This window comes from Motacilla alba, chromosome 8, assembly GCF_015832195.1.
Source record: "Motacilla alba alba isolate MOTALB_02 chromosome 8, Motacilla_alba_V1.0_pri, whole genome shotgun sequence".
Lineage (NCBI taxonomy): Eukaryota > Metazoa > Chordata > Aves > Passeriformes > Motacillidae > Motacilla > Motacilla alba.
The window spans coordinates 13,206,007-13,218,794 of NC_052023.1; the positions used below are offsets into that span (position 1 = coordinate 13,206,007).

General features: G+C 37.5%; 1 protein-coding gene across 34 annotated transcripts in view; it reads left to right on the forward strand.

The window, feature by feature from the left end:
* The window catches only part of ADGRL2 (adhesion G protein-coupled receptor L2), a 388,299-nt gene that overhangs the window by 329,974 nt on the left and 45,537 nt on the right, over positions 1-12,788 (forward strand). For 28 of the 34 annotated variants that reach the window (XM_038143904.1, XM_038143888.1, XM_038143903.1 and 25 more), the window contains 3 exons: positions 4,875-4,984; positions 9,624-9,638; positions 10,586-11,386. In XM_038143904.1, the coding sequence (XP_037999832.1) occupies positions 4,875-4,984; positions 9,624-9,638; positions 10,586-11,386 (926 nt within the window). The remainder of the gene's footprint in view (positions 1-4,874; positions 4,985-9,623; positions 9,639-10,585; positions 11,387-12,788) is intronic. The other 6 variants (XM_038143901.1, XM_038143909.1, XM_038143907.1 and 3 more) reach the window with 1 other exon arrangement.

Sequence of the window (12,788 nt, forward strand, 5' to 3'; positions counted from 1 at the left end):
TTGTGCGTTTTTAATCTTCCTTAGAACAATGGTGAATAATGGCCCTTGGCAGGAGATAATGAAATTTTCTTAATTTATATTTTCAAGCAGAAGCTTCAATTGAAAATGGCATCCTATGGCCTGCAGACATAGCTCTAGTGCAAGTTTCAGGGGAGCTGTAATAATAATGCAGTGCCAGCAGTGACGAGGAATGATAGGACAGTGAAGAAGCAATTTAAGAAAGAAAAGAGAATGTACCAAAGCTTTATTGTAGCATATCTAATGATCTGCTGAAGATTCCCAATAGCTTTGGGAGCATGACAGGAGAAACTAATGTTATCTTGCCAAAACAGAAGCCCCTGCTTAATCAGCAGAACAAGATTATTGATTAAAACACCTCGCACAATAGATTGCACATGGAATCTCATCTCCATACATTGCACATGAAAAAGTGCAATAATAAGCATAAGGTAATAATAATAATAATAAAAAAAGCAAAAGCAATTTGTTGGGAATTGTGCAAGTCAAGATTAGAGTTGAAATACAAACAAATTATCATGGAAAATACAGCTGTCCTTATAGCTGAGCAGAGAGGATGGATGCAGCAGGGACAGGGCTACATCATGAGAAGAAGATAATACCAGCCCTGCTGGAGCTGCTTTACTTTCCTTTTTCTTTCTGTATTCATCTGAAATGTGAAGGGCCATTCCTCATTTGCACAGTCTTCTTCCTGAGGTGAAAGGAGTTCAGACATTATACTGTAACTGTTAATTAAGCACTCCATTTGATTTTTAGATTACTCTAAGTGATGCATGTGCATTATGAAGATGTAACCTTTCTTCATTCATACTAAAATACAGAAGGAACGTGAGTCAAAGTACACAATTGCTCCTTGCATTCATGAGAATAGTGATAATTCCTGCATTTCCCCTTGCAAAACTGTTGTCGCTGCTAGCACAAGAACCTGAATTGTCATTCTTTCATTACTACATTTAGTCCTTTCCTAACTAGCATTTCAATTTTAATTCATACATTACCTTTCCTAAGTTAACTGTTACTAAGCTATACTTTGCTGATCTGCTGTATTTCCTTGTAAATAGCAAAGTCATTTCATCATAAATCTTTGTGAGTATTGTGAGTTCTTCTTGAGTGTGAAGACATTTCTCAGTGTGCAATCCTATGAATCTTAAGATTGTACATAATCCCCTGAAAATGTCTGTATTTTAACATATGCTGGGGAAGTATGCAGTTAGGTAGATTGCAGAACACTGAAATGGTATTTAAAACCTACAGAGAACTTAAACACTAGATTACAAACACTGAATCACCAAAGTATTTGTGATTTGTCTTCTCAAGTTTGTAGAAATTACAGCTGGTTTGTATCACACCTTCATTGGAACAATTCTAAAAGAGTTTGAATAGATAGACCAAGTTAACAATATAACACGTAGAAAAAAATAACTTTGGTTAAAAGGAATGAGGGACTTCAAGTTATTCGCCAGTTCAGGTTGTTGAGGTTTGGATTTTTTTTTCTTTTTCCTGATGGTGTCTAGGCCAATTTTGTAATTTTCAAGGCACTTTATTTCTACAATAGTCTTGTTTTGGAGAATCCTGCGACACAAAAGGTGCTTGCCCATTACAAAATAAATGGGCCACCAGATTTAAGGCTGTAACAGTGGAATATCCTCTTCTTCAAGCACAGTGTTTCTAAGTGTAAAGGTTTCTTAAAATTATGAAGTTCTGCTGTGGTAGCTTTCATAATCTGTAGCCATGTAGGATAATCTGCTGTTGAGTGCTATTTGGTGGAGAGTGGAGTCTCTTTTTTCCAATGTGCTACAGAATTTGGGGCTTCTTGTCTTTAAGAAGCTCAACCGAAACCCTTACCAGTTCGTAAACTTTTTTTTTTTGCAGACAATAGCAGAAGTATATAGGCCAATAGCTAACAGAGAAGTATCCCTGGTTTTACAGAGAAAAACAGTGCAGCAGACAGAAGGCTTTAATTTATTCACAGAACAAATCGCAGTAGTATAAATTTCCTGAATTACTTGTCTCAGAACTACCTCTACAAAATTCACTTATTCCTCATCTCTTCTCTGTAACCTATGAATTAGGATTGACAGTTGCTATAGTTGCTGTTGGTTTGTCTTAAAAGTCTCACTCTAATGGAAATATGACCTCTAAATAGGTAAAAAATGGTTACCTGAATGTCAACTTCTTAAACTGTGAATATCCTAACCAAGTGTCTTTAATTTGAAATCAAACAGCCAACAGTGCAGCAAAATCAGTTATTTGAATGTGCAAACCTATAACTTAGAGCACAAATACCTTATTCATGTAGTTATTCAAGTAATTCCACTTCTTGGGGAAGTGCTGGTGGGCCTGGTAGCACTGCTGTATACTGCAGCAGTGGACATAACTCATTGTTTTGTAACAATGGTCTTGGCCGTAGGGGAGCAAAAGGTGACCATTTGCACAGCAGGTGAAATTTTTCTTAAAGGAATTGTCAAAAGGTTTTGTAGTGTTATCAATTTCCTGTAAACACCACTCAATGCCAGAAGTTTGATTTTGACACTTACTATACAAAGAAAAAAACCTGCATTTTCTTCTGAATTATTATTACAAATCCTTTTGATAAAACCTAGCATGAAGTTCTTCTCAGTTTCCTGGCTGATGGCAGCATTATGAATCTTTTACTGGGAGAAAATGAAACTGAAGAAAACAACTCTTCGCAGGGAAATTAATCTATCTTTCTCTCACTGCTAAATATGACCTTGGTTGGCTTCATTCTCAAGCAATTTCTCCCAACATGTACTCGTTTTATTTTGTAACAAATAAATAATTCTGTCTTAATTGCTGCTCATTTGAGTATAAAATAAAATTTTCATACAGCTCAAAGCTGTGGAAACCATCATACTGAAGATGCACTAGGAGAAGTCTTAAAGGAATTACTTTGGCTTCAGCATAAGATTTTTGCTAGAGAAATGCAAATTTAAAAAAAATTGTTACAAAATCTTACATCCCAGATTTTCTCATGCTGGTTAGTGTACCTGAGGTGTGGCACATACAAACCCCTGTACTGGGGATATTGCAAAGTGGCCTGTGAGGTTTGGGGCCACAATGCCTTCTCCTGCTTCTTCGGCCTCCATCTACACCACACACACAGCAGCAGCACTCTGTCCTCCGTGGGAGCGGCTGTGTGCACGTTTTCACATTTTACACTCTGAGTTCAGTGGTTTTCTCAGCAAGCTGGGTGCACATTTTGCCGCTTCAGCCTGGGTCTGAAGCCACTGCGTGTGTCAGTCGTTCCAGAGTCTCTGATGTCCTGCAGGAGCTGCTGCACTGGCTGACTGAGCCATTGGGGTGGGAGTGGGATGGCATTATTTGTGCAAGAGCTGTGCAGGGGACCTGGCTTCACCCTCTGGAAAAGGTGGCAGATGAATTCCCACCACCTATCCATATCCATGGTTGTGTATATACAGAAATCCCTGACTATTTCCAATCAGTTCTGGAATTATGAGGTTTATGATGGTAGAAATAAACAACTTTGAAAAAAAAAATTTAAAAATTTTAAAAAAGAGGAAAAAGAATAGTATAGGTAACTGATCAACTTAGAGAGCTTTTGTCTCTGAGTTTGCTCAGCTGAGAGGCACAGCATGTCCTGACTGGCTCTGTGCTAGTTTGATTACTGCATAAAAAAGGAAGTAATTTATACTAGAGTTTTTTGAATATGTTTGCTCTACGTTTTTTGAGGTAGCATGAATTATTCTAATAGCTGTTGGTGCTGTACAGCTGTGGAAAGCCACTGATACAAGGCAGATTATTTTCGCTTGGGTTATGTGGTATTCAGGAGTATGGGAAGAAGTAGGGCAGTAGAGAAGTTGATGTACAGCTGGAGTCAAAGGCTAGTCTATTACTTAAGTTCAAACTTCTGTTATTCAGTTTGCTGACAAACAAAACTAACCCCTGAGAAGATCAGCCAAGCTCTTTCCCTTTTAGTCACCAAACTCCCTGACCTTACCTTTTTTTCCTTCCTCTTCCTTGTGACTGTTTTCCTGTATTACATTTTGACCATCTCTTCAAGGTTAGGTGACTGTTCACTTTTAACTTCCAAGCTAATATTTGTTTTTTTGGGTTTTTATTTTTTTGTTCTGGAAAAAACAGTAGTCTAAAATCTAGCGTAATTATTTTTATTATTACCCTTCAAAAACCTGAAGTTCAGTAGGTCCTCACAATTAGAGGCATTATAATAAAGTTCTTTTTTGTATGAAAATGCATTTTTTTTTCATTGTTAAGCAAATAATTGTTATGTTTCCGTCTCCTCAAGAATACATCTGAATTAATTTTCTTTACTGCTTCCTGTAGCCTAACAGAGTCCACCAATTGCTCCTAAAATAATTTTAATGGAAATGCTAATGTTCTTTGTCTACAATAACCAAAATAATTTCCTTGAATCACAAGAAAAATCTGTCTGAGATGTAAAGCCATTCAGCAGGATGTATGTCTCTAAAGATAGAAGGAATTACTCATTGTTGTTATTATACATTATTCAAAATTGCACATTTTTTAAATCATATTGTCTTTGCATTTTGTTTTCATTTTATTGAACAGTAGTATCAAATCAGTCTAAACTTGGTTACTTGATACAGCTGTCTCTACCAGTGGGGACAGTTAAGATAGCATCATTCCCCAAATTTTTAAGTATAGAGCCTGAACTAAAATATTGTCCTGAAGTCTTCTTTTGGACTTTGGCTAATTAGTATTAATTAACTTTGTTGTCTTATGGATTGAACTGCCCAAGTGTGAAGAGAGTTAGCACTGAATGTAGTCCTTTAGTATGAACTAGCAAATTAAATGTAATTTTAAATTAATTAGCTTGCTTTCTTTTCCCATTACAGGTGCAACAACCGAACACAGTGTATAGTAGTTACTGGGTCAGATGTGTTTCCTGATCCTTGTCCTGGAACATACAAATATCTAGAAGTTCAGTATGAATGCGTTCCTTACAGTAAGTATAATCTTTTTATTCTTGCTCACTTCCTCTGGCCCTCACAATTGAAGCTGGAGTGCTGTTACATGGAAAAGAAGCATATGTTTATGGCCCATGGACCCATTATGCATGCAAAGCACTTGCAGACTAGGGCCTCCAATTAGCTTCACAAAGTGTGGAAGGAAGCCATGGTGTGATGCTGGCCAAGAGTCTGTCTGTGTTCTTAAGTGTTTGGCTTTTAAGGCTACTGTTTTTCCAGAAAACAAACTCAAATTAGCTATTCAATAGGCCAGATAGAAATTTGTACTTTTGCCCGCAACCAGTTGCTGACAAATTGGCTTGGCTCACAGACTTGTAAAGCAGGAATTGACTTCAATTTTAATCATGATCTACTTGAAAGGCTACCTGCTGCTGTGGTGACTTTGGGTGCACAGCAAAACCCAGCACTGACATTCAGAGGCAAGTGACCCAGTTGGGGGACATTGTAAAAGGATTTTGTGCTTCGTTATAAATGAACGCAGATTCAGAGTGAATAATTCATTAAAAAGGTACTCACACTGTGTTCTTTAAAAGCAAAGGGGAAAAGAGTGAAAAAGAAATGTTTGCTTTTAATTGAAAGACAAAATATCAGTTGTATCTTGAATCAGCTAGCAAAATAGAGTTTTTCACTTAAAACAAAGTAAAAGTGAAAACAGGATGAGATAGAAAAACGTGAAGTTATGGCTACTTCAGCAGTTTTTTACAATATTCTTTTTAGTGCCAAAGTTCAGTAGATTTAGGCATACTTCTTATTTTCTTGCAATAATTAATGCTTTTTTTATTGACATGTATGCATGTTCATGAAAGTTCTGCAGATTCGACACTTTTAACTGGTTTTGCTTTCTTGTAAGCTCATTCTTTGCAGTGACTTCTCTCTCGTCCCGTAACTCAACAGAGAAATAGCTGTGCTTGCAATGGAATTTGGGCAGTGCACTGATCATTCCTTTGAGTTATTATTAGTCGTGAATTTCTTGATCTGCAGTAATCCTTAACCAAAGTTGTATTTTCTATTGGTACAGGAAACAGGCCAAGTCTGAGATGCAAAAACACTGTGGTGACAGTATATACTGAAAAAGGAAGGAAATGAGTTCTGGCATAAGCAAAGCCATGCCAAAACTGTCCATACTGTTTCTGCAAAATTTAGAATTCTGAAACTGAAATACTACGTACTGCTTCACCATACTGAACCTTCACTGTTGTTAAAGGCCAAGCACAGATCATCTGTTTTTTCTTCATTTCTGCTGTGTCATTGTGAAATGGTTGCTTGCTGATTTTTTTCCCTGTACCATTTGTAGGTTTGGAAGCCTACTGCAAACAGTGATCCCTAGTACCATTCCTCCTGTGTGTAGTATTGGTGGCTTGTTGTAACTGTTCTTCTTCTGCCACTTTTGAGGAGTGATGTCTTACCCCAATCTAACCAAAGTTTTGTTCCACAAAGACCACTTCTGCTTTAGCACTATTTTCATTTCCAAATTCTCAGAAAGAGGGCAGTGCTTCTGATTCCAAAACCTGAGGTCAGTCAAGTGACAAGAAGTTACGTTTCCAGTTCCAGTAGGCTAGCTAATAGAGGAAAAAATGTAATGCAAATAATGTTCAACCATAATTTCTTATGCTGTTTTAGGAAGAGAAGTGTGGATATGTTCTACTGATTGGGTATTGCTATCTCCAGGAATCTTTTCTTTTCCAGTTTCAGAAGTATAGTGCCACAGCGCGGCCTACCCTGTACTCTAACTTGTAGTTACTTTAATTTTAAAGTGTTTATTTTTGTCAGTTGTATTGGCCTAACCTTTGAACTCTGTAATTCTGTGTCTATCATAATTCAGGATTCTGGACACTTTTCTGTTTTTCAAAATCTATAAGTTTTGGAGTTTGTCAACTGCAGCATGTACAGTGATGACACTGCCCAATTCCAGAACTGTAAGATGCATCACCTGTCATTACCAGCAGTCATCAAAAAGATTGCCAGTTACTAAAATGAGTTTTGAAGATTAGTTTCAAATCACATTGTGCTTCAGTAGCCATTTTGATTGTTGACTCTCTTTCTTCCCTGTCCCATAAAGCCTATCCTGTTATTTTTCCAAGTCCCTTTTTTTGATGACTTCTAAACTCCAGTTACCAAATCTAAATTTTATTTCCTTACTTGCTCCAGAGCTCATTATCTAAATTTACAGAATGACTGAAATCATTAGATTTGCAAATAGCAGCTGTATCAGTGTAAGAGACTTCTTAAGAAGGTAGGATAAGCTTTTGTGGGCCCAGGAAGGGAGGAGATCACAGCACTTGTAACCAAAGTTCATTTATTTCATGAATTTCATCTTCAGTTACTGCAAGACTGAAAAATTTGCAATGCTCATTGTGGTAGCTTTCAGTTCATGGGAGATGACAAACAGCAATTTTAATAGGTTTTGTGGTGAAAGGTGAGAGTTCTTACGCACTGGAGTTGCTGTCACCCTTGTACAAAATGCAGTTTATGAGCTCCTCTATGTCTTGCTGGCCTCCAGAAATGCATAGCTGCTTTGCTTATTTGAAAGTACTTCATTTTGCAAATTTAATTAAGTTTGAAAGTGCTTGATAAATGCTTCCTTTTTTGCATCTCAAAGTGAAAAAAAAAACAAACCAAAACAACAAAACAACTTTTCAGATACTCAGTTGGATCTCGAACAAAAATTCTAGACAAATTTGATAGACATTGCTTTGTCCTGAAATAATAAGGATCCTATCAATTAAATTACAAAGAGATTGAGAGTACTATACTTGACATTTCTCTCACTTATGCTTCACGATGTATGTTGGCACTTTGACTAACAGAAGCCAGCCCTTTTATAAAGAACATCAAAAGTGCCATTTTGGATATCTGTGCATTTTTATTTTAAGCCTATTTTGGACTCAGGAATTCAATAGAAAACATTTTAAAGTGTTTTATTTTCTCTCTCTGTGTATTGATTGGACTTTGCAGCATTTGTTTATTTCAATAAGCCCATCTGTCCCTGAAAAATGTACAGCTGTATACCAGTGCATGCAGAGCAGACATGCCAGTAATGACTTTAGTTATCCCTAATTTTTTGCCCATCTCCTATTACTAATTCTAAGCAGGTACAGTGTCAATGTTGCTCTTTGGTGAGAAATAAGCACATGCATAGAGGTTCACAAACAGAATCATCTGAAAGTCATTAATACTAATGGTGAAACCCAAGAATTCACCTCAGAATACATCTTCTGTTTACTTGGATAAATCCAGAATTACAAATTATAGAAAAATGAGTATTTTACCTAAAGATGTATAACGGTACAAAGGCTAGGAAAACTACTGCACATTTTGAAAATATTGACACCCTCTGGTTCCCCTGTAAAGTTTTGGAATTGTTTCCTGAAGAAACACTAGATCAGTTCAGCCAATATCATTCCCAGAATAATCACATATAATTTTATTAAATGAAACTGAAAATCCAAAACTTTATATGAAACATACCGAGGCTTTTTTCAGGATAATATTGTAATACTGGAAATGTAATAACTGTGCAAATAGTTTTGATACACTTCCCTGGTTTCAGCAGCTACTGTTACACAGCTTGGTACATCTGTCATTTTCCAGGTCATTTTATGAAACCAAGGGAGCATACTTCAAAGGCCACAGAGTATATGAAATAGGTTTTATTGCAAATAATTATTGAAAAGCTATTTACTAGCTGGGCTTCAGCTATATATCTTTCTGTAACTTCCTTAAAACTTCCTGGGGGAAAAATTGCTATAGTAATATAACTTTATTAATTGGGTTCAGTTTATGTCTTCCATGTATGGTGGCAGGGTGGATGTTTGTTTTAAACACAATACTGTCCTTGCATACTAGCTTGCTGTTTCGGGCTTAATCGATGATGCTGGAGAATATCTGAATGAGCTACTTGTTAATTTTGTCTTCTCTTTTCCTCTTGCTTACTGTGCTTTTGCTTCTTTTTTTCTAGATGTTTTTGCTTATTCCTTCTAGTCTGATTTTGCAGTTATAGACAAAGAAGTGGCAAAAGTTCTCAAGATTAACATTCAGGAAAACAAATAAAATACAGCCTTAGGAGACCCAAAGGGTGCAAGCTGCTTTCTTTACAAGAAAGAAAAGCAGGGAAATGTCTGGGGCAAAGATGGGGGAGGTTTAATAATCACATAATCAAACCTATATAATTAATTTACTGAATTTTGTATTTCTAATTATCAATTAATACAATATGTATGTGTGCACTTGCACATATATGATAAATTAATATGTTGTGTAAAAAACAACTTGATTAGAATTATGCTTTTAGAAGAAGAAGGGTGTATATAGCATGTATTAGTAAAGTAATTCATTATTTATTCAGGTTCACTAAGTGAAACTACATGTCAACATATCTGTATTCCCTCCTTAATCTACTAAAATGATTGATCCATGTTCATTTGCGTAACCGTAGAATCTCTCTCCTGCTAGGTTATCCTGTTGTCTGTTTCTCTTTATCCAATATAGTGCAGTTCTTATTCTCCCTATATTTAGCGTCTGTTACTAATTTAATCTTTTAGACTAATAGTCAATTTATGTTAATCTTCTTTCTTTTTTCCTTGCACTTTTTTATTTTTCTTCCGATGCTTAAAATAGAAGTGGAGCAAAAAGGTAAATAACGTATACAGTCCAAACCCCAGCTCCTTGTTATGTGCCTTATGGATGTTAACCTCTTCCCTTCCCCTCCCCACAACACTCTTATATTATGATAATCAGCAGGATCTCATAAGTACACCTCATAAAGAAGTCGACTGTTTGCAATAAAGTGACTTGGCTGCTTAAAGTAGGTGGCGGGGTATAGTGTCTGAAGTACTTGGGCTGGAGGGAAGATTCCCTTGCTTTTTTCTCTCCCTTTCTCTTTGTCTTTCTTTCCCTCTCTTTCTCTCCCCCTTGGGTAAATTCTTGTTAATCAAGTGTCATCTTGCCTGGCTTCCAGAACCCTCTCCATAGCATGCCATGGTTACAGGGTTTCCTGGTCTGTTTCATTCATTGCTTTGGTTGTGTTTTGTTTTCTCTGCTCCTAATTGCTTTCTCTATATACCTGATGATTTGTTTTGTTCCTTTATTTTTAATCGAGGCACCTCCTTTTTCAGCCTCACCACTTCTTAAAGTTCTAAACAAGTCGATGCGATTTTTTTTGGACTGAAATGACCTAGCACACTGCTGCACACCAGTTAAAAGCTCTGGAGCGTTAATGTGTACTCACTAAAAGTCTGAAACGAAAATGCAAGAGTAGCTCTACATTTTCAGCTGTCTGTGTATGCCATTGAGCCTTGGTCTGTACTAGTGAAAACAGTTCCCATCCACTTTCCATACTGGTACAGCAAGAACATGGTAACTTTAAGAAAAGTGGATGATAAAGGGTGATAATTGCATTAATTATAACATAAGGTATAATCTAGTGCCAATTAAATTGATTTTTTTTTCTTCCTGACACAGTCATTATGATTTACCTACCTTTTTGAGTTTTTCTTTTTTTTTTTTTTTTTTTTAATTTGTATTATGAGACAGTCTTAATTTGACGTAATTCTTGTCTTACTTCTCTCTGTGACTGTTAGTTTTTGTTTGCCCGGGGACGTTGAAAGCAATTGTGGACTCACCGTATTTATATGAAGCTGAACAAAAAGCAGGTGCTTGGTGCAAAGATCCTCTCCAGGCTGCAGATAAAATATACTTCATGCCATGGACTCCATATCGCACGGATACTTTGATAGAATATGCTTCTTTAGAGGACTTCCAGAACGGACGCCAGCAGACGACGTACAAACTCCCAAACCGAGTGGATGGTACTGGATTTGTAGTGTATGACGGAGCTGTCTTTTTCAACAAGGAAAGAACTCGGAACATAGTAAAATTTGACTTGAGGACTAGAATTAAGAGTGGAGAGGCTATAATCAATTATGCTAATTACCATGACACCTCTCCGTACCGATGGGGAGGAAAGACTGATATTGACTTGGCAGTTGATGAAAATGGCTTGTGGGTAATTTATGCTACGGAACAAAACAACGGGATGATAGTAATCAGCCAGCTGAACCCCTACACTCTGCGCTTCGAAGCCACCTGGGAAACGACCTATGACAAGCGGGCAGCATCCAATGCTTTCATGATATGTGGTGTGCTCTACGTGGTGCGGTCGGTGTATCAGGACAACGAGAGCGAGACTGGCAGGAACGCCATCGATTACATCTACAACACCAGGCTGAGCAGAGGCGAGCACGTGGACATTCCTTTTCCCAACCAGTACCAGTACATCGCCGCAGTGGATTACAACCCCAGAGACAACCAGCTGTATGTGTGGAATAACAACTTCATTCTGCGGTACTCCTTGGAGTTTGGCCCACCTGATCCTGCCCAAGGTAAGAATTTATTTTTTTCCTCCTTTTTGATCTCTTGGTGTTTCCCTTCAGAGAAATAAGTTTGGTTATGATATTTTTGGTCTTAGATTTAGCTCATGACAGAAAGGCAAGGAAGGGTTTTTTGTCTGCACTGTGCTAAGCTGAGCAGCATTACAGTGGTGCAAGACAAATTTGCAGAACCTCTGAAGAGAAATAGAATTACTTTATTTCATTTACAGGCTCGTGCTGTTCTTTTTTTTCTTTTTTCTTTTTTTTTTCTTTTTTTTCCTTTTTCAAATGCAAGTGTGTAGGTTTTCTGTGGTTGAGAATGAGTTGGGGAATTATTTACTTTATACCATCAGTCAGTTTGACTGCAATAGCTGAACTGAGTTGGAGTTGCTTCATGCTGAGCCAGAAGCCTGTTCCCATCCACTCAGTGTTACCTGCCTTCTGAATTGATTACAGCACACACGCAGACCTTTTAACTTCTTGGCGCCAGCAGTGGAGAGCAATGTGTGCTGGGAGGTCCCAGAGGAGACATATGGGGTTAATGTGCAATACCAAGCATAAGTATTTTTCTGCAGCCTTATTTTCACAGTTTCTAATGTCAGGTTAGACAAGATTGTCTGACATCTTTTTAGTGGATTTCTCAGTAAGCCTCTTACAATTGCACTCCAGCTTGCCAGAAGTTAGTAGTGCTTCCTAAAATGAAAGATACTAACTGTCAAAAGGGAAAAGAAAAATGGAGGTCTTTAGGTGTCAGAAATCCCTAAAAATGACACGAACAGGCACAGCCTCATATTAACATCTACAGAGGAGAGTAAATACCAGGAGAAATGCTCTGTGGCAGAAGATATATGCAGCAAAAGCTGCTTTAGCAATGAAGGTCATACTTCACTTCTCTCATCTAACTGCTATGCATGTTTAGCAGCCGTTTTTTCTACTTCAAGAAAGTGGTAATAATGGCTTCTCCACATGAAAAGTAGCTGTCCTGCTTCAGCAAAGCTGATTCATGCACAGCAGTGCAAACTGTATTATGCACACAATTATAACAGCGCACATATAGCTTTTCCAGGCACAAAACTGCATATGAGGCAGCAGAACAGGGTGGTGTAAAACCAATATGTTAGTGATCTCCAAAGCCATGGATGATCTGTCCAGTCTCCTACAGACCTCCCTGGCAACACCTAGGCAGCCTCAGGCAGGTTACAGGTGTTTGGGGAACTGGCCAGCTTTTCTCTCTGTACATTGAGCAAGTCCATTCCCTAGGGAGGCTTTGGGGCTGCTCTTAGCAGAGGGATAAACCACCTGTGCAATTAAAACAAAAGAAATTAAAGGTTTCATTTTCATACATTCTCATGCATGCCACTTTTCATTCAGTTCAACTGAGACAAAGATGCAATTTAAATTCTCCAAAGCTTTA